The following is an 18,991-nucleotide window of genomic DNA, read 5'->3' as shown; positions in this document are numbered from 1 at the left end:
ACAAAGGAGAAGAAAGAAGAGACTAACAGCTACTGTACAGGGCGTTGTGACTGGGCCATGTTGGGATTCATAGAGGCACCAAGATCAAAATGGCCGTGGCCTCATGGCCCATGAAGACCACAGCTTGGTTGAATATCCTAACATCTAACTGAAGGACTGTTTTATCACATTTCATGAACTACTGGTAACATTGGTGTTGGCAGAAGATGTAGGAACGGGCTCGAGTTGCAAAACGTCTGGCCTGATGATGTCTTTTCTGGCTTCCTCATTGTCTTTCTTCTGTAGGCCATGAATCCTGAAGAATAAGAAAAGTTGCAATTGTTTTCAACCAGACAGAGAAGCTGTATTTTCACTTCTAAGATAGTTTCAACATTTCCCATGTTTAATATGTTCTTTTTTCCTTTTTATCTTAAAGCAACACTGCTAAAAGATGTAATCTTATGACCTTTCTATACCGAGAATGCAAAGGCTAAAAAAATTGAAGATGGCATACAGATGGCCTATGCTGCTTGAATAAATTGCTTGAACAAGTGCACGGTTAAACAATTTGGACTGCTATGCTTATTTGATATGGTACAGTTTCTTTTTCATTTTAGGTTTCCGCTTGCATGAAAAACTGTATGCTAGGGATCACATGCATTACAGATCTATAATCACTATTTTTTTGTATGGGGGAATACTGTTTACCTTCCTTTGCTGATGGAAATCTCCATTGCCAGAATATAAGGTGGGGGATTCCTTACTGCAAGGAGATCGCTCACTTTCAGTCCCAGGGGAAAAGTTATACATTTGTTTTGGTTTTCCTGGGGTAGAAATGTATGGCATTGACCTTCCACTTGCCTTTTGTTTTCCATCACCATCAAAAGGCGAGCACTCAGACATCATGTAGTAAGAACTGAGGTGTTCCTGCCTACATATTGTAGGTGTCTCATGTTGATTTCTGAGAAAAGACATGGTGCTGAAACCATGTTGGACAAAGCAAGCAGATGGAGAATAAGTCTGAGATTGCGGGCTAGGAAATGACATGAATGGTGATAGCCTTCCGTGGGGTGAAAAGGAAGGTGGAGTAGTAACATCGGGACTTGAGACCGGCAATGGACAGCCTTCTATAGTTAAGCCTTGCTTTGCGGCTAGTTTAAGAATCTGTTTCTGGTTTAGCCCTGTTCCATAAAGGATATTCCACATACTCCTTAGAGATTCCCTCTGATTATGTATTACTTGATCCCTCATAGCCATCTCAATTTGAAGCTCTGCATTAGTCATCCCCTAAAATACACATTGTCCATAAGCAAATTGTGGGATATCAACTTTTATAAGGAAAACATACTACAATGTTGTGGTTACTCACAAGAAGCCTGTACTGACTGAGAATGTGGAGGTAGGTTCTGTTGCCATTGTTGCTGGTAGCTTCCTCAATCATATCTTGGAGCTGCCGTCTGCGACTCTCATTCAGTTCAATATCCTACGTAGAATGGTTGCCATATAAAGCTTGCTTTAAGGAAACAAAAAACAAAGGATAGTGCAAAATCATATTACACATACCTTTCTGTAACCAGAACCAGCTTCATCATTATCCCGGATGTTGTCAAGAATAACCTGTCTTCGTGATGTTAATGCTTGCAGAACAGTCGAATCCTTATCTTTCACCTGAACACAAATTCATCAGAGCAAGGAAATTTCAGATACTATTGCAACAAAATAGAGCTGCTACAGTCTGCATTTCTGCAATGCCACAATCAATTCTTAGTTATGCTATCTCAAATTTAACAGCCATTATTTCCTTTATTCGTGTTGTACTGGAGGTATTGACCAGAGCGCTATTTGTAAGGGATTTGTGAGCTGCCAGTGTCTAAAGAACTCCCAAAAGAGTTGATTTCTGAGTTCTTAACGAACTGAGTAGGTGAGCAACCAACCTGATGTCTTGCAATTGCATCATCAAGATGCTGGAGCTCCATCCGATTACGCTTATTGGTTTCTTCAAGTTCAAACAGTGCTTTCTGTAGATTAATGCGTTCTTGAACATTCTCGCCAGTTTCCTGGCTCAAGATATTTAGCCAAGATAGCTCACTGTCTGCAGCTTTTTCGGTAGGTTTTACACTTAACTGATGCTCCTTCTCAGCTAATTCCTTCTTCAACTGAGAAACCTCAACCTATAAAGTCACAATGGAACATATTCTAATGTGCTGATATGTTTATAGAATTGTAGAAAGTTCACTGTGCTTTCTATTAGATTAAGGCAAACCTGGAGATTGTCAATCATCCTTTTGTAGTCTTCAACATGGGTGTCGAGATGTCCAATATTTTTCTACACAGGACAATAAACAACATAAGAACTGGCCTTTTTCCCACATTTATGATTCAGAAACATGAAATTATTTTGCATGGATTGGATGAGAATAGTGATGACTAAATAGCCATAGCATCTTGTAATTTGTTACGCGGTTGACTAAAAAATGGCCCCTTACATGGACATGTGTTTTTATCTCCTTTGCACGATCAGCATACTTGAGTGTATTGGTGGTGTGATGATACTGATCATCAGCTGGTGATATGGTAGCAACCATGACAGTTCGAGAATTACCAGAGAGCCCATCCTTCAGGATTCGTGTTAGTTTGCTGCAAATTACCATTGTCATAAATAGCTAATATAAAAATGGATTCCAGAATGTAAAGTATACACCTGAACTACCTGTTTCGATATGGAACATATGCAAGCCCTTTCTTGTTTTGCTTGCCAAGGGCATTGATGCAGTTCGCTAGTGCTAGAAGTGAACGGTTAATGTTGGCTCCATCTCTAAGCTTTTGCCCACAGTTATTTGTTTCAGAGGCCCTCTCACTGTTAAGATAGCATTACTTTACAGATTGCTTTTTGAGCAGGGGGAAATGACAAAAAACAATCCAAAAGGAGTAGATATTAGTGTATTACCTGCCTGCAAGGTCAACCAAGGCAAGCTTTCCACGAAGAACCTGACTACCATATTGTCCTTTTTGCTTTCGCTTTACAGTTATCTCCAGGACAGCATGTGAACTGGAATGAAAAAAGAAATGGTAATTCTTATAAGAGAATACAGAAAAAGATGCTCAGCATTATGTCCTACAGCAGCTAATCAGCTATCATCATAGAATCAATCTCAGTTAACATCCGATTAACATGTAAGTGCTCCTTTAACAGTAGTTGTTCAACAAACAAATACATTGTTTCGCTAAGCAAGATATCAATGAAGCCTTGCAAAGGTGGATGGTCATGAAATCATCTACTTCCAGAAAAGGAAAGCAAAAAAATCACGACAAAATATTACCGTGAAGAGGTTGAGTTTGCTTCTGTGCTCTCAGTCTTGCGGCGACTGTTGCCTATGTTCAAGAGTTCAAGAATCTTATCTGCTGAGTGAACCTAAGAAAATAAAAGGTTGATCATCAAATATTATTTTATGTAGAAGTGAATGGTACATTGAACAGGCGTGCTTTTCAAATATGAAGAGGAAATGGTACTCAAACACAATAAATCACTTAGTGCTGTAACGAGAATGAAAGGGAAAAAAACGTAGGATGAAGGCCTCATGCAAAACCAAGTGCAGAAATTGGTCATATAAACTAATCATAAACAAGAGTTAAATAACTGAAGAAATGTGAATAAATTGGTCTCAACAAGACAAGTATTTCTTCAGTTCTTCCAGAAAAAGAAAAGAACAAAACAGACAGAATGACAGATCTATTAGATAGTCCAGCTTTAAAATTGTTCCTTGATTAATTGGCTTAATGAACAAAGATAGCATATGCGCAAAAAAAGAGGCTATAAACATTAGGATAACAAAAAATAACAAGAAAACAAAATAAAGAGGCTAGAATCTACGGTATTACTATAAGAACACATGTTCTTTCTGATTATGACAAAAATATAAATAGATTAGACAGAGTTGGAAACCTTAATGCTTCTTAAACCAGCAACCATTATACCATGCTCAGGATCTTCACGAAGCTCCAGGTGACCTGAGGATTTTTCAAGCAAATCGTATATAACCTGTGATTCAGAAAGCATAGATCATTTCACAAGAGAATTCAAGGGCTAGTAATTGAATTTTGGGAAAAAAAAAGTCTACTTAAATCTTTAACAAAATATATTGCACACTACCTCATTGTACACTTCAAGATATGAACATGAGACCTCAAAAGTATCTTTACTGTCATCCTTCTTTACAAGATCAAAGATTGTGCGAAAGCTAAGAACCATAAGACCAGGATCACTATATGTTCCAACCATAGTATAAGTTTTCCCACTGCACATTCACATACAATAGAATATATCATATTACGCATATGGAGCGTAATCCCAACAATTTCAGCATCTAGATCAGCATTGAAGTATTTGTAAGAACTTCATTATTAATGAACACAATGTTGTATGACTATCCCATACAAGAGAATAAATGTGCACAGATAGTATAATAGTTATTCATCAACGAAGTTCAGGTTTACTGATAAAAGATAGGACGATCTGAGTTTGTTTTAGCATTGTTTAACTATCACAAAAAGTATGCAAATTGAATAAATATAAGTACAATGCAATTAAACATGTAATCATGATTTTGTTTTAAGTAAGCATGAGGTAAACTCCGCAGGTGTAGTATATATTGCATATCACAGTCTAAGTAGCCACCTCAAACAGAAATCTTAAGATAAAATTCACGAAAACATGATGTGGTTGATTAGAAGAAACACTTTGATATCATACCACTCCAACATAGCAAGTTTTTCAAATGTGAACCATACCATACCTAACGATAATAATAACGAGATACTTCAGGAATGTATATGTAATGATAGCATGATGTTGAGAAGGCAGTCTGCTTGCCATTAAAAAAAAACTATCCAGTGAACACATACCTTCCAGTAGAACCATAAGCAAAGACTGTTGCATTAAGGCCTTGAACTACACCACCAATTGTAGAAGATATATTCTTATATACGTCCTGCACAAGTAATGCCATTGCATTGTCAAAGCACAATCTCAAAATGTGATAGTGGAAAGTACAAGAGAACATGGAATTTATTTCCAGCGGCTAGCAGGGCAAGCAGGGAAATATTCATGTGTGACCGATTCTCATCCTGTAGTTCTCATAAATTTTTCAGTAATACTACCCTAGATATTGAAAAGCTGTCAAGATCTAAAAGCGGTTATTTAACCTTCTTTTATAAGGACATGGATTCAGCGACATTGCACCATGACATTCTCGGTGACGTTCTGTCATTGACGTGCGGGCCCCACGTAGGTCCAGGCACATGCAGTGCCCACATGTCAGTGACAGAATGTCACCGAGAATGTCACGGGACAATGTCACTGAATCCGGATCCCTTTTATAAAGCCTGCAGACATACAGTTTTAGGCAACTGCCATTGAAGAAAACATCTCATGAGATAATGAAACTAACTGCAGAAAGAGGTCATTAAAATAGGTACATAACTGCACAGTAACCACACAATGTATAAGCAGAAAATAACTACGAACAGGTTAGCCCAGTTATATAATTTATGTTGACAAAGCATATGGTCACCATTTACATGTCTTTATTAATCAGCCCAACATGGCCCAATCATTGAACATCAATTGTTTAATGTTTTGCATATCTTGTTTATATGAATGAGACTGACAGAGGCCACATATAAAACATAAATTGTTTTAGCACCATACACGATTTACGATTTTTTCCCCAAAAAGTAAAATAATTTTTTTTACGGAAAAGATTATTGTTTTGTACAACAGTTGGGCACTTGGGCTACAAAGCCTAAAATTATCTAGGTAGGCATTTAGAGTTAGAATAAAGCTGTTAGCATTTGATAGTGAGTTCCTTTGTTGCCAGCAGGATCTAGCTGACCACAAAATTTGCAGATGGATTTGATTTAAACAGGTCAGTAGATTAGTATACAGCCAATTAAGCAATTTGGCACTCCTGCACTCTCACGGTTGCGTGGTCCACCAAAATAAACACAAAACATATGCAGTAACTCACTAACCTACATAATTTTCAGATCTTAATACAACAGGCACAAGAACTCATGGGTATATAAGATGGCCCTAGTGTAGAATATTGGAATTATGTAAGGAAGATACAGTGTTGACAGAGACCATGGGATGAAAATTGATTGATCATTTGAGCAGTCAGTTGTAAGTATCACAGGTTAGAACAGTTATGGTAATGTATGTGTATATAGAGCATGCATACAGTGCAAGCTTTCCTTAAAAAGGTTCTAGGTTTTGGAGTTTAATACAACTAAACTACAGTCCTTTTCCTGAACCAGACGTATGTGTTAGGGATTCTACCTAACGCTCTTAAGAGTAACACTGAATCTAATGGTGCTCCAGACTGAAAAATAGTACAATACTCCGCGTTGGCCTTTTGTAGGTACCAACAGTATTGTTTCAACTGTGCAAAACACGAGAGACTCCTAAATTTAGCAGTTAATGATCCAAAGAAGTTGGTGGGGGGGTTTGGCCTTTTGGGGCATCGTTTCCTAACATGCTAGTTATGAACAATTGAGGAACTTCCAAGCTGTTGTGCAGTTCCAAGCACTTGCTGTAATCAGCATCTGATCCCATTTGATGACAGATAAAGTAGTTCCAGATTCTCCATCACAAGCTATCTGAGCCTGCTTACCGCATTGGAGCAACCGGGCGCATAGACATGATCGAAGCTGTATCTCCTCTCCTTGGTCCGGTTTTGGATGAGCTCCAGGTAATCCTTGGACAAATCAGGATCCAACACAACCACAGTCTGGGGAAAAAACATACAAGCAATACATTACAATCATATTCTGGCAAAATTCTAACTGACCGATTACAGAATATTTCCTTTGAGAGAACCAATTACACAACTAATTGTGCATTGCTAAACCAGAGCCTGCACCTTATCATCAATGACTTGTATGATATGCCGCGAACGCCGCTGCTCGCTGTCTGTTAGTGGCCTGCACTTGACAGCCACCTGCAGAGAGAGACATTATTAAACAGCGAGTAGCAACAGAGTAAGAACACTATCCTCCAAACAAAAACCAAATTTTGCTACAAATTACTCCATTCCATCCCCTCCATCACAGGAGGATCTATCTACCTGTAGGGTGGCCGTCTGCTTGGAAGCCGGAGCTCGGATGCTCGGCATTGTCAGGAACCTTCGCCTGAGCTCCCTCCACCCAACAGAAAAGATGCGATTTTTTATCTACCAGAAACCAACGCAATTGCGCCGACGCTTAAGAGCCACGCCACACGGAGGCGGCAAAAAGGCGAGGCGCATCCCCACCAGACACCAGCAGCACAGCGCCGGCGAAAAAACAAAGCCGTCGCGGAAAGGCGCGAGCTGCACTGGTGACGACTTGCCTGGACACCAACCGGCGCCGCCTCCCCAAGAAACACCTCAAGAAAACCACGAATGCCGGATCAGAATGCCACCTGAACCTCCAAAACTCCACCCCCCGTCCTTCCCGCCGCAGGCCAAGGACCGCCAGGGAGGCCGGAGACGCCTCCACAATCCACGCTCACCGAGCCCAAAATTGCCGCCACTCCCAGAGGAACAACAGTTGCGACGCCCGAGGCAAAACAAAAAAGAAAAAAAACAGCTGGTGGTGGATTGCACGACGAGGAGTGGGGTACGAAGATTCAGAGGGAGGATTAGGCGCGCGAGGAGGAGTGGGGGGAGGCGGGACGGGAAGGAGGAGGAAGAAGAAGAAGAAGAGGGACGAGGTGGAGGTGGAGGTGGTGTTAATGGGGGGTAGAATAATTAATTGGCGGCAGCTGTCGCGGGGGAGGAGGAAGAAGAAGACACGAAACGGAAGGGGAGAGGTGGGGGCCCACCTGCCCGCAGGACCCGGGCCCACCCTCGCCAACGGTCCGTTTCCCCTCCGGTACACGACGCCGTACCCTACCCCCATGGCCTCCATGCACAGCTGCACCAACCATCCATGGCGCTCTCGCTACTGGACCAAATCATACTCCTCCATGCCATCCTCTGCCTGGCACCTCACATTGGATCCTAGTACGCACTGCTCAGTGTATGTACGCTCTGTCGTGAGTAAATCTCTACTAGCCTACTCCCAAAATACCATGCTCCAAACCAAGGTTGCTGTAAAACCGACCGAAAACCCTTTTATATTATACTCTCTTCGTTTTAAATAAGTCTATTTTTAGTTTTTATATAATATCAGACTCTTCGTCTTATTTAATTTTTTTATAATTAGTGTTTTTATTTTTATTAGACGATAAAACATAAATATTAATTTATGCATGGCTATTTTTAAATTTTTTATAATTTTTTTAAAAATAAGACGGATAGTCAAACGGAAAAAAAATAGATTCTTTTTTGGGACAGACGAAGAAAGTGTTATGTCTCTCTTAATATTAATTAATAACATATACATTGATTTATAGATAAATCTAGCGAGGATTGTTTGGCTTTTTATTTGTAAACAAAAAAAATTATGAATAAAGTTTTTATATACATGTTCTTCGCGATCGAAAAGCCAAGGCTAAAAATAAACTACGATAAAAACCTCAAAATTAACTTCAAATTTAAGGTTAAAACCGTTTTTATGTCTCAAAAGTGAGATATAAACAGAAGCGAAAAGATGATGTTAAATAATATCTTTACTACTATAAAAGTCTATGGTTGTGACAGTAAATCTGCCACCAACAATTACTCTCATTGCATTTTTACAATTTACCCTCTTAACTTCGAAATATTAAAAATCAATCAAATCTAGATGGATATCTATATAAAATCAAATTGATATAATATCTCCTATATAAAAAAGACGGTCACATATTTTTCTTTTTATTCTAGGAATAACATAATATATTTTTATCCTTTGCAAAGTATTGACATTCAGCTAGTTAAAATAAAATATCTTACCATATGAAAAGAAAGAGATAGTACTTTTTGGAAAAAAAAATTCAAAAACCACTCAAGATAACAATGACCAAGTTTTTTTTAAAAAAAAACTCGAAGCGAAATTTACTTTTAAAATTTTGCTGTTGAATTAGTAGGTATCAACTGTTTTCAAATGGTTTTCGTGAAAGCCTGTCCTAGTCGGTTCGGTTTTGTCCGGAGAAAAAAAGACATTTCATTTGTTTAGTCGCAAGCAAAACAATTGCCTGACGTTTATTTCCTTTGATTGCCCTGCCTCCTTAAGACCTTACTTAACAGGTTATGAAAGCGGCAATAACGTGTAATCAATCGAGCAACGGAGGAGTACGTATTTAAGTTAATGTTGACGTACGTTGGTCACATTCATAACTGCGTACTAAATTAATTCCACCATGAAAAACAGCATCATCTGAATCTGGATTCCTCTAATGACCCTTCTACTGATATCGTTTCATCTTTCCGCGTCTATTGATGCTTTTAACCTTAATTTAAGTTTAAGTTTGATTTTAGGGTATTTTTACTATAGTTTTCACTTTTAGATAGCTAAAAATATGTATATAAAATATTTATTTATAAATTATTTTATATTTAAATATGTCGTGGCAATCACCCGATTTTCTTTGACACGTGCGGGGCCCACCACCGTCTAACAGAGATGTTAGTGACCACATTAGAGGGAAATAATGTTATATGATAATCCTATTTTCGTAGGTCCTTCCGACGTGTTAGCTTATATATGGTATAACTTACATATCTAGCTCTATTAATCTTCGAAATAAAGTTTGGTGTATAACTTTTCAGTAAATTTCACAAAAAAAAATGTATACTTTCATAACACACTGCTCGGTGCTGTGTGCAAATATGCACTCCCTATGTTCTAAAATATGGTCATTTTTATTAAAATCTTGTTTGTCCTAAAATAAGTTTAATTTTAAATAATCATTCTATTGTGAAAATAGTGAAAAAGTATGTTGTAATTAGATAAATTGAGAAAAAAATACATTTCTATTTGATAAAGTTAAGAATATTCTAGTTTCTTTTTAATTTTTACAGGGGGTCCGTGTAGTATGGCTGAAAATTAAGTTATTTCCGAACGGAAAAAGTACCAGTCTACTCTCAAAATGGCAAGCTCGAAAGCACGGTTTTCGCAATGCCAACGAAAAACAAATAAACCCTCTGATTTTTTTAAAGCCGTTGACCTTTTGATTTATGTTTGATCATTCGTCTTATTTAAAAAAATATATAATAATTGACTATTTTATTATGATTTGATTTATTACTAAAGTAACTTAAGTATGATTTATAATTTTGTATATTTGGATAAAATTTTTAAACAAACATAAATAAAAAAAGTTAACTACGTAAAAAAACAGATGGATTATTTTTTTTTTTTGCGAGAGTTGGTTACTTCGAGCCCGCTTAAGATCACAAAACCGATCCTATGGTCAACTGTTTTCAAAGGCGGTTCAGTTTTGCTAGGAGAAAAAAATCACTTGTTCCTTCTAGTGGGAAGCAAAGCAATAGCATGATGTTTATTTTCTTTGACTGCCCTGCCTCCTTAAGACCTTATAAAAGGTTATGAAATCACTATTGTTTTAATCTTTTTCAAAAGTAAATCCGTAATAGTAGCTGTGGAATCAGCACTGTCTGAAAGTAACTGAAATATACGAGTCTAGTGGTAATTTTTATCCACTTAATATATGTTCTAAAATACAATCATCTTTGACCCCTCCGTTTATTTAAAATCAGTTAATCTTGGAGCAATCACTGTATTATACTTTGGTATGGTATAGAACAAATGTATTATAACTGATAAAGTAATGAACAATGTGTGTGTGTGATGGATGAAATGTGTGAATTTATTTTAAACAGAGGAAGTAATTAATTATCGGTCAAAATTCACGGATCCGACTGTTTTAAATTAAAACAACCACAATAAAAATCACTGGATATGGTACCCTATTGGAATATCGGTCGTATAGTACTGGCCATTGTACTGCCACAACCTCGAAAGTTTGATTTTGTATCTTGTATTTCCGTGCTGAATCTGACCTGCTTCTACTAGATGCACCAAACAATCATTGCGATTTGGTCCGGATCAGAAACACTATTCATCTTGAATTTTGAAACAAACGCATCAACAGATTCATTAAGTTGCTTCCATAATATTTTCCCCTTTTTTTAGAAATATCATTTTCTGGCATTAGTGACAATTTTCCGTGCCGCACCTAACATGGGCACAACTTTCTGATGAACAGATCGAACTGTTGTTCACTTTATTATGGAGATGCTGTGCCATACTGCCACAGCCAACCCGCCTTTTGAACTTGAACTCTTTTTTTTTTTTGAAATGTACGTGAAATAATTAAAACATCCAACTACAAAACTGACTTGTTTGTTGTGTTTGTGATTCAGGTCTTCAAGGCATCAACACAGGCAAACAATAATTTGCACGAAGTTCAAAATTCGAATGCACGTGGAGGCAACGACCAAACGAAAGCAACGCCAGTAACCCATTCTGAATCAACCTCGGCGAAGTTTTTGAAACAAAAACGTCACGTAGTTATGCTTAGGTCACGGATACCTGAGGCATTCAAATGAAATTCAAAAGTCAAATGCCCATGGAGCCAAACAATTCATATATGCACGCGTGGTGAGCTTCGGATCAAACTTTTGAAAGTAATTTGGCACGCATGTCGGCATGTGATGTGGGACACTACCATACGCTGGAATTGGATCGTGGAGCGCAACCATTCCATTTGAAGTGTTTTTAAGCATCTGCATATTTGTCAACCCAGTTGCATCTATTTTTATAGGGAATTGGGCATCTTCTACGATAGAATCATAGTGAAACACCCAAGAAAACAAGTATAGTAATAGGAGAGTGCTTATATATGAATAGTCTCTACATAATGTTAGGAGACCACATCATTTCCATTCACTAATATTGTTTTCCCCTTAAATTGCACATACGACAAGCACATACATGTAACATTCATCAATTGGTGCTCGCTCCGTTCTAAAATATAAGTATTTATAGGATTCAAACTTTATACAATATAAATATTTTCGTGTTGATTTCCATGATTCTCATCACATCAAACGATTCTTCAGCCAATCAAAAGCTTGGAAAGAAAAACTACGAAATTCAAAATTCAGAAAGTGAGCCATCGAAACGACTAAAATAGTATATTTTGACATAACAGTAATATTTGGTAAAAAACTTATAGATGTTTATATTTTGGAACGATATGTCCATAACCTGTATGTATGTTTGACAAATCTGGCTTGTGCTTAAACAAGCAAAGAACATCATCGTTACTGTACCTTTATATAAACATATGCCAAGATTTAAATTTTATATTTTAATTTTGACGTTGATATTTTAGGAATTTTTTCATTTAGTTTATTTTACAAAAATTACTCTCAGAACGAGAATAACATGTTGGAAAACTTTTTACCTGCAAATTTCTTTTAAATTGATAATATGTTATTTTGCTTATACTTATTATAAGTGAAACGATGAAGCTGAAAAGGCTAAGCATAATCGATAAAAAAGATAGAGCCTATAAGCAAAAGACGTAATATAGCTTACTCAACTCCAGTATTCAACAAATGTCATGGTGGTACATACATATCACACGGCTAATATTGTTATAAATTATATTTATACATGATTTCTTATTTTAACATCGATCATTTTTATTTAAATTTTAGATTTTCTAAATAGTATTTATATGTGGAACCTCATTTTACCTTTGTTTTTGTTTTTAATTCCCAGTTTGTATTTATACTTATGCTTATAAACTACATTTATATTTCATTCTTTCTCTTAAATTTACTTACTTTTAATTAGAATTATAGATATTTCTAAATTGCACGTATATAGAGGGACTCTTCAACATTAATTATTTTAAAATTTTAGTCTGAATTTTGGGTTTATCTAAATATATTTGAATAGGACTGTATGTACTTTTATATATTTTTAATTCCGAAATTATATTTTAAACCGGATTCTATTTTTTGGTTTTCTATTTTTATGTGACTTTTCGGTCCGTGAGAACAAACGTGTGAGGTTGGTCCGTCCTCGCCTGTTAGCCTGGTCAGCTGGTCCTCGCTTCTCCGTCCAAACCGTGCCCATGGCCAAAGCCTACCGAGACGGGGCGCACGCTTCAAGGCACGAGCACTGGGATCAGGAGGAGGAGTTCAGGCGTCCAGGACACCCTCCTCCCGTTGCCACAAAACATGCTCCGCTCGTGTCGTGTCGTGTTGATGCGTGCGCACGGAGACGACGACGACGAAGCGGCAGGGCCCCAGCTCGCTCACGATCACGGGGGAGGGCCACGGCGCCCGGCAAACGCAAGTTGGCGATGCCGACGCGGTGGTTGGGACGAGATACGACACCGCTTGGCGCCACTCGCCACGGATCCCCGCTTATTTTTTTAGTCACCGTATCATCGCCGCAGAGGCAAGGGGTGAAGGGGGGCAAGGTGAGGACAATTTTCACATTTTAGCCGATATTTTACGAATGGACCTATTTAAAAACATTATCAAAAAATAGATCTATTTATTTTTACATTTTTCACATTTTAGCTGATGAGATGGGGCCGACTAGGATCTAGAAATCACGGAGTTAGACAAGTCAACCCCACATATTATATCTCGGCTAGCAAAAGTGTTTAAGGGTCCGTCTACTGTTTAAATGTTTGAAAATTTTAATTTGATCAAGATGATAATCTAAAGGTATGCACGTAAGTCAAAAATCTCATACACACTCTCCCTCTAGCCCCCATACATTACGTACGCATTTGACAGAAGAACAAAAAATCAAACGTTTGATCAATAGCAAAAGTATTTAAATAATGTTTTTTATTTTTAGATAGAGCAATTTTACCGTCGTTAAAAAGGTACCAGATGTACCACTTACCTCTTGATATCTTAGTACCAGGAGTATCAAATTTTACACTAAAATTTTGATATCTCTTGTTACCTACCCAAAACCGTAAAATTGCTCTTTTAGATACTAGGAGTCTCTGCGACGGTGCCACCACAGTAACAGTATGCCCGTGTATGACGAACTGGCTTGTCGGTGGCAGTAATCGTGGTGGTACGAACTGGCCACCTGGGTTTCACGATTGTTTCGCTCTCGCTGAAACGCGAGTACACGGGAAGGCAGAATTGAGTTCGCTCCAGTATAGTCTCCAGTTCATGCCAAAAGTGCCTGCATGCATACACGACCCCAGAGAAGAAGTGGCCGTGTCAAGACTCAAGACTACTAGCACAGTTGGTGAAAAAAAAATCAAACTATATATAAATAAAATTTTATACACGTGATCACAATCTTAAATACAAAGACTAAAAGTAATATATAATTAAAAATCTGAAATTAACTTTAATTTATAGTTAAAAATTAAATTTTGTTTTAAACATATAATTTAAATTTAAGTTTCCGACCATGTGATTATGGCTTTGTGGGAGATGGGCTAGCTGCCGGTGGCGAGTGAGCTCAGCCGGCGCGGGGAACAGGAGCAGGACGACAAGATCTCCCTGGGCGCGTAAACAATGGAGCACTTGGATAGTTGCAGCGAGTAGAGATGCCGCGTCCACCGTCTCGCTCGCGAAGATCGCGTCTGGATTGCCCGCGCGTTGGTGGAGGCTGAACTGGACGCCGCCACTGGCAGCATCACGACCAAATTTCTGCTGCCGTCCGTACGTTCAGGAGGGGGCGGGCAGGCGGCCTCATCTCGTCAGGTTGGCGCACCGGGTCGCCCACCGGGCCACCGGCACAGAACCGATTCGCTTCGTCCCCCTCGGCGTTGCAGCTAGGCCCGTCCCTCCGGTTCTTCCAGGTCGCTCCTCAGTTACCTGCTCTACTAGTTGTTACCAGCCCGCGACCACGACGACCCCACGAGCGGTTGGGATCCTCCAACGCCATCCAACGTCCCGGCCCAATCGCAGCAACTGCCGAACGACCGTCCACCACGTTGCCACCCGAGCGGGCAGCTAGCGATGGCCGTGAATCGATCGTGGTTAATTTTGTATGGACTCATATAGTAAGTTCGACTTATATGGGTCAATTCACATCCATAATCCATTATTACTCGTAGCTAGAGGTTACATCGAAGAATAAATACAGACCGATCTACATATAAATTACTACAGCCGTATCTAGTTTATTGAAATGAAACATCAAACGGTCGTGTATTCCCATAAACTGACGACGCATCATATTTAGGCTACATTCTTTTGTTAGAAAAAGATAAAAGATTATCTAGTTTTTAGTTTTTTATAGTTATTTTGTGATATAAAGAACAAAATTGGCTCTACTTTACAAATATGATATAATCAATACCATCAACTTTTTTAAAATATTTCGTTTCATCATTTAGAAGACGTACTTGTAAAAAGAATGAATAATCTATCAAAAAGATCACGGCCTTACTTGCGGCGGCTGGCTGGGTCCGGTCCGACCGATCGACACGCCGTCGGCGGCGGCTATTGAGTGCGAGGCGAGGCAGCATACACTACTCCCTCTGTCCCAAAAAAAAACCAATTCTTCGGGTTTTCATGTCCAACGTTTGATCATCCGTCTTATTTGAAAAAATTTTAAAAATTAAAAAAAATTAGTCACACGTAAAATACTATTTATGATTTATCATCTAATAAAAATAAAAATATCAATCGTAAAAAATTTTTGAATAAAACGAAGAGTCAAAAATTATATATAAAAAGTGAAAAATTGATTTATTTTTGAACAGAGTGACATGTGTAGCCTCGAAGCGAGGGCGAGCGAGAGACGTACGTGACGCGCGGCGAAGCACGGGTGGGAGGCAATATTAAAAGTTTAAAACGGTGCCGGCTGTACGCCCAAGTAAATGCGTTGATGCGTAGCGATACCCGCTGTATGTGTATGGTTGTACGTAGAGCTAGCCCTCCCAGTCCCAGGAAGCAAGTGCCCCGGGTACCGCGGAATCGCGTTCTAAGATTATACGTTTTGTGTTGCTTTTTCTTCGTGTTCTTGTACTGCTAAGTACGTATCTACCTTTTCATTTGTTTACTCCTCCATGGATAAGTTTCAAGCTTTGCAAACCGTCCATCTAAAGGAGTAGTACTTTGCCATCGATCGTGCATGGGCTATAGCCTATAGGGATCGATTTGCACATTGCCGAACAGTGCAGATTTGGCCAGGCCCAGAAAGGTTAGATGGGCTTAACTCGGTCCAAACCAAAAGACAGGTGCCACACACCGGTCCATTTTTTCTTCCATCGCCTAGTATGACTAGGGCCGTCGTTGGGAGAACTTTTATTATTTTTTGAATTCTTTTATTCTTTAATTTTAAAAGCAAACCCTCCCGACATTTTTTTTATATCCAAACATTTTGTCTGCGTCATCCTGTTTGATGTTTCCAAATAGCACTGACACGCCATCAGCAGCCATGCCAGATTGGTTTGTGTGACCAAATAAAATAATGCTACCATGCGACGAACGTCTGGCATGGTGGCGTTGTTTGATCGTACTAATGAGACTGACGTGGCAAAAATATATAGATGAAAATAGGATCTAGGGTGATCTATTTTTTGAAAATAAAAAGCTCAAACAATTATCAATGGGACAAAGGACCAAACTTTACTTAGGCTGTCCTGCTAAGTTAACTAATCTTCATCGTTTTCCGCACGTACGTTTCACAAACTATTAAAAGGTGTTTAATTTATAAAAATTTTCTATAGAAAAACTGTTTTAAAAAATCATATTAATCTATTTCATATTTTTTTAATAATTAATTAATCATGTACTAATCTATTACTACGTTTTCCGTACTGGATAAGTTACCACCACTCAAAAGAACGCGGCCTCAGTTCAAACTGAGTTTATTCTGTCTTCGAGCTTTTAAGCAGATGTATTTCTGCTCAAGTACATAATGTATTTTTCTATGATAGCTTCTTGATAAAAGGTGAAAAACAATAGTTTTGATTAAAGAAAAAAAATACAAGAAGGACTAAGATTAATATATGATATCAACACATCTCAGATACTAGCACCCTCATCTTTTCACTTATGCTTATACTTATAAGTCAAAATTTGAATTTTTAACTTTAACTTTAAGTTTTTCATCGTACTTTACTTTTTATACTTGACTTTTAGATCGATAAGAACACATATATAAAAAATTATTTAAAAGTTACTTTTTATTAGAAATATGTCGTTTGATTTTTTTCTAAAAAAAGTCAAAAGTTCACCCCTTAGGTTATCAAGTGAAAAATAAAATTGCATGTATAGGTAGGCTTGCGAGAAGCTCAAATTCAACTCAAGAAAGTTCAGGAGCCGTGAGCTTAGGTTTGGGCAAGGCCTCATTCGATACAACGGGTTAGATCGGTTCTAAACCCTTCTGCATGTAAAATAAAGTGATAAATTAGTGGATGTTCAATTAAATATTAGCCTAGTGATTGCATAAGGCCTTAGTAGCACCTGAGGTACTAGGTTCGACTTTTTGTTGGAGCGAATTTTCCAGGATTCTAACGGCTTTGTGCTCTCAGTGGAAAGTGTGCGTGCGTTGTGAGCGTCTGCGTTGTACTGTGTTCTCATAAAAAAATAGCTAAAACCTTAAAAACATATGAAATTGTAAAGTATCTTTTCTATTTTTTACAAAATGCATATCATTTAATAGTTTAGAAAGCATACAATTATAAATACTCTGTTAATTACACGCTAATAGCTTGGCTCGTTTTGTATAATCTTTTACTTCTTTTGTGCCACCCACTTTCAAACTCACCTTAAGTCTATGATGGGCTCGAGCAGTTTACGAGCCTTGACCCCCTTTTTATAACCCTAACTAGGAGGCACCATAAGGTCAAAGTTGTCTTATGTTAAGTCAAGATATACGAAGCAAACGATTTAAAATGGCACGGGGCAAAACAATTTAAGAGTTACAGGTGTCTTAAATTTAGATTTTGGTAAGAGTTTATGGATGTATACCATTTTCAAACATAATATGGGCCAAGACCGAAGCCGGCCTATTGAACTTGAAACCTCAGGCACTCAGAAACCAAGAGTCGGGAAGCACACAATATTTAGCGGTCCTAATTAACCCTCTCAAACACGGAGTAATAACTTCGCGCGCTGCGTTCGGTAGTACGAGTATTGTACGACGATTCGACGGAGAAAAACGTTGCTACTCCAACACGTTTCGCTTGCCATACCACAATGTGCACACGCTAGAAGCAACTCTGCTATACATACGACGATATATGCACACGATAAAACGTTTATCTTAAAATTAGGCTTTAGGGCAAATAAAGACTATATAACGCAACACATGCACATGCATATATACTGCAAGGTTGCAACAGCTATTATTATGCTTTTTTTTTCTCGTAATTGACTATGCATTACCGCACCTCGCAGCCTAGCAGGTATAAGTCTGAAGCTCATAAACGATAAATTTCATGCAAAAAAATTATATATGTGAGAAAACATGACCCATGGAATCGGTCCGAGCAACGGAAGTAGTTTTTAACTGGTCCCCACGTTTGGTTTACTTAGACCATAAACATGCAAGGCATATATTCAAGTGGTTTCATATGTCATATATTTGTCATGTAGGTTAAGATGATGCCTTAAAGAATCTGTTTTTCACCGTGCAAGTAGCTTTAGATAATGTTTTTAATTTTTCAAGCCAACCCTAGATATTTTCTATTTTAATCCTTTACAATTCCAATTTATATTGGACTCCGATATTTTAGGTTGACTCTCCTTAAAAATCAAATATAACTTTCATCCCTGCCTAGTCCTCATCCACTCTTCATCGCCCACTTCACCAGTGGCAGTGCCGGTGTTCCCTCTCCCAATAACGACCTTGTCGTGACACTGCTACTCTTCCTCAAAGTTAGCGCCTCTCTCTGACACGTTTAGATTTCGTCACCGTTGCGGTTTGAGGAAATGGCGGGAGGTATTGGGGTTGGATGGGAGGCATGCTATGGGGCATCGAGATGTTGGGGTTGGATGAGAGGCATGCTATGGGGCATGGCCTTGCCCATCACGGCTTGTGAGTTGTGACTCATTCTCATTTAATCTTGCTCTAGCAA

At 38.3% G+C, this 18,991-nt stretch overlaps 1 protein-coding gene across 2 annotated transcripts; it reads right to left on the bottom strand.

Moving 5' to 3' along the window:
- Positions 1 to 203: 203 nt before the first annotated feature.
- LOC102704880 (kinesin-like protein KIN-8B) lies at positions 204 to 7,737 on the bottom strand. Of its 2 annotated transcripts, XM_006651797.3 has the most exons (16): positions 7,104 to 7,736; positions 6,900 to 6,977; positions 6,651 to 6,767; positions 4,882 to 4,967; positions 4,130 to 4,274; positions 3,923 to 4,018; positions 3,300 to 3,391; positions 2,927 to 3,028; positions 2,690 to 2,836; positions 2,466 to 2,616; positions 2,243 to 2,305; positions 1,914 to 2,150; positions 1,543 to 1,647; positions 1,349 to 1,462; positions 688 to 1,266; positions 204 to 295 (listed from the first exon to the last, which is right to left on the bottom strand). In XM_006651797.3, the coding sequence occupies exons 1-16, from the start codon at positions 7,149 to 7,151 to the stop codon at positions 266 to 268; spliced, it is 2,190 nt and encodes a 729-aa protein (XP_006651860.1). In that variant the 5' UTR covers positions 7,152 to 7,736; the 3' UTR covers positions 204 to 265. The 2 variants fall into 2 exon arrangements, with proteins under 2 accessions (XP_006651860.1, XP_015690199.1); XM_015834713.2 differs by lacking the exon at positions 204 to 295 and having other exon boundaries at positions 374 to 1,266; positions 7,104 to 7,737.
- Positions 7,738 to 18,991: the final 11,254 nt, after the last annotated feature.

The sequence above is a fragment of the Oryza brachyantha genome, chromosome 3 (genome assembly GCF_000231095.2).
Source record: "Oryza brachyantha chromosome 3, ObraRS2, whole genome shotgun sequence".
Taxonomy (NCBI): domain Eukaryota; kingdom Viridiplantae; phylum Streptophyta; class Magnoliopsida; order Poales; family Poaceae; genus Oryza; species Oryza brachyantha.
This window is presented reverse-complemented; position numbering and strand designations above follow the sequence as displayed.

What these genes read in the sequence shown, in the direction of transcription:
- LOC102704880 (XM_015834713.2), bottom strand. Translation starts at nt 7,151, where the DNA reads ATGCCGAGCATCCGAGCTCCGGCTTCCAAGCAGACGGCCACCCTACAG. An exon ending in AGATAAAAACACATGTCCAT is followed by an intron (nt 2,306 to 2,465) that starts GTAAGGGGCCAT and finishes TGTCCTGTGTAG; the next exon opens with AAAAATATTGGACATCTCGA. An exon ending in TCAGTCAGTACAGGCTTCTT is followed by an intron (nt 1,267 to 1,348) that starts GTGAGTAACCAC and finishes TGTGTATTTTAG; the next exon opens with GGGATGACTAATGCAGAGCT.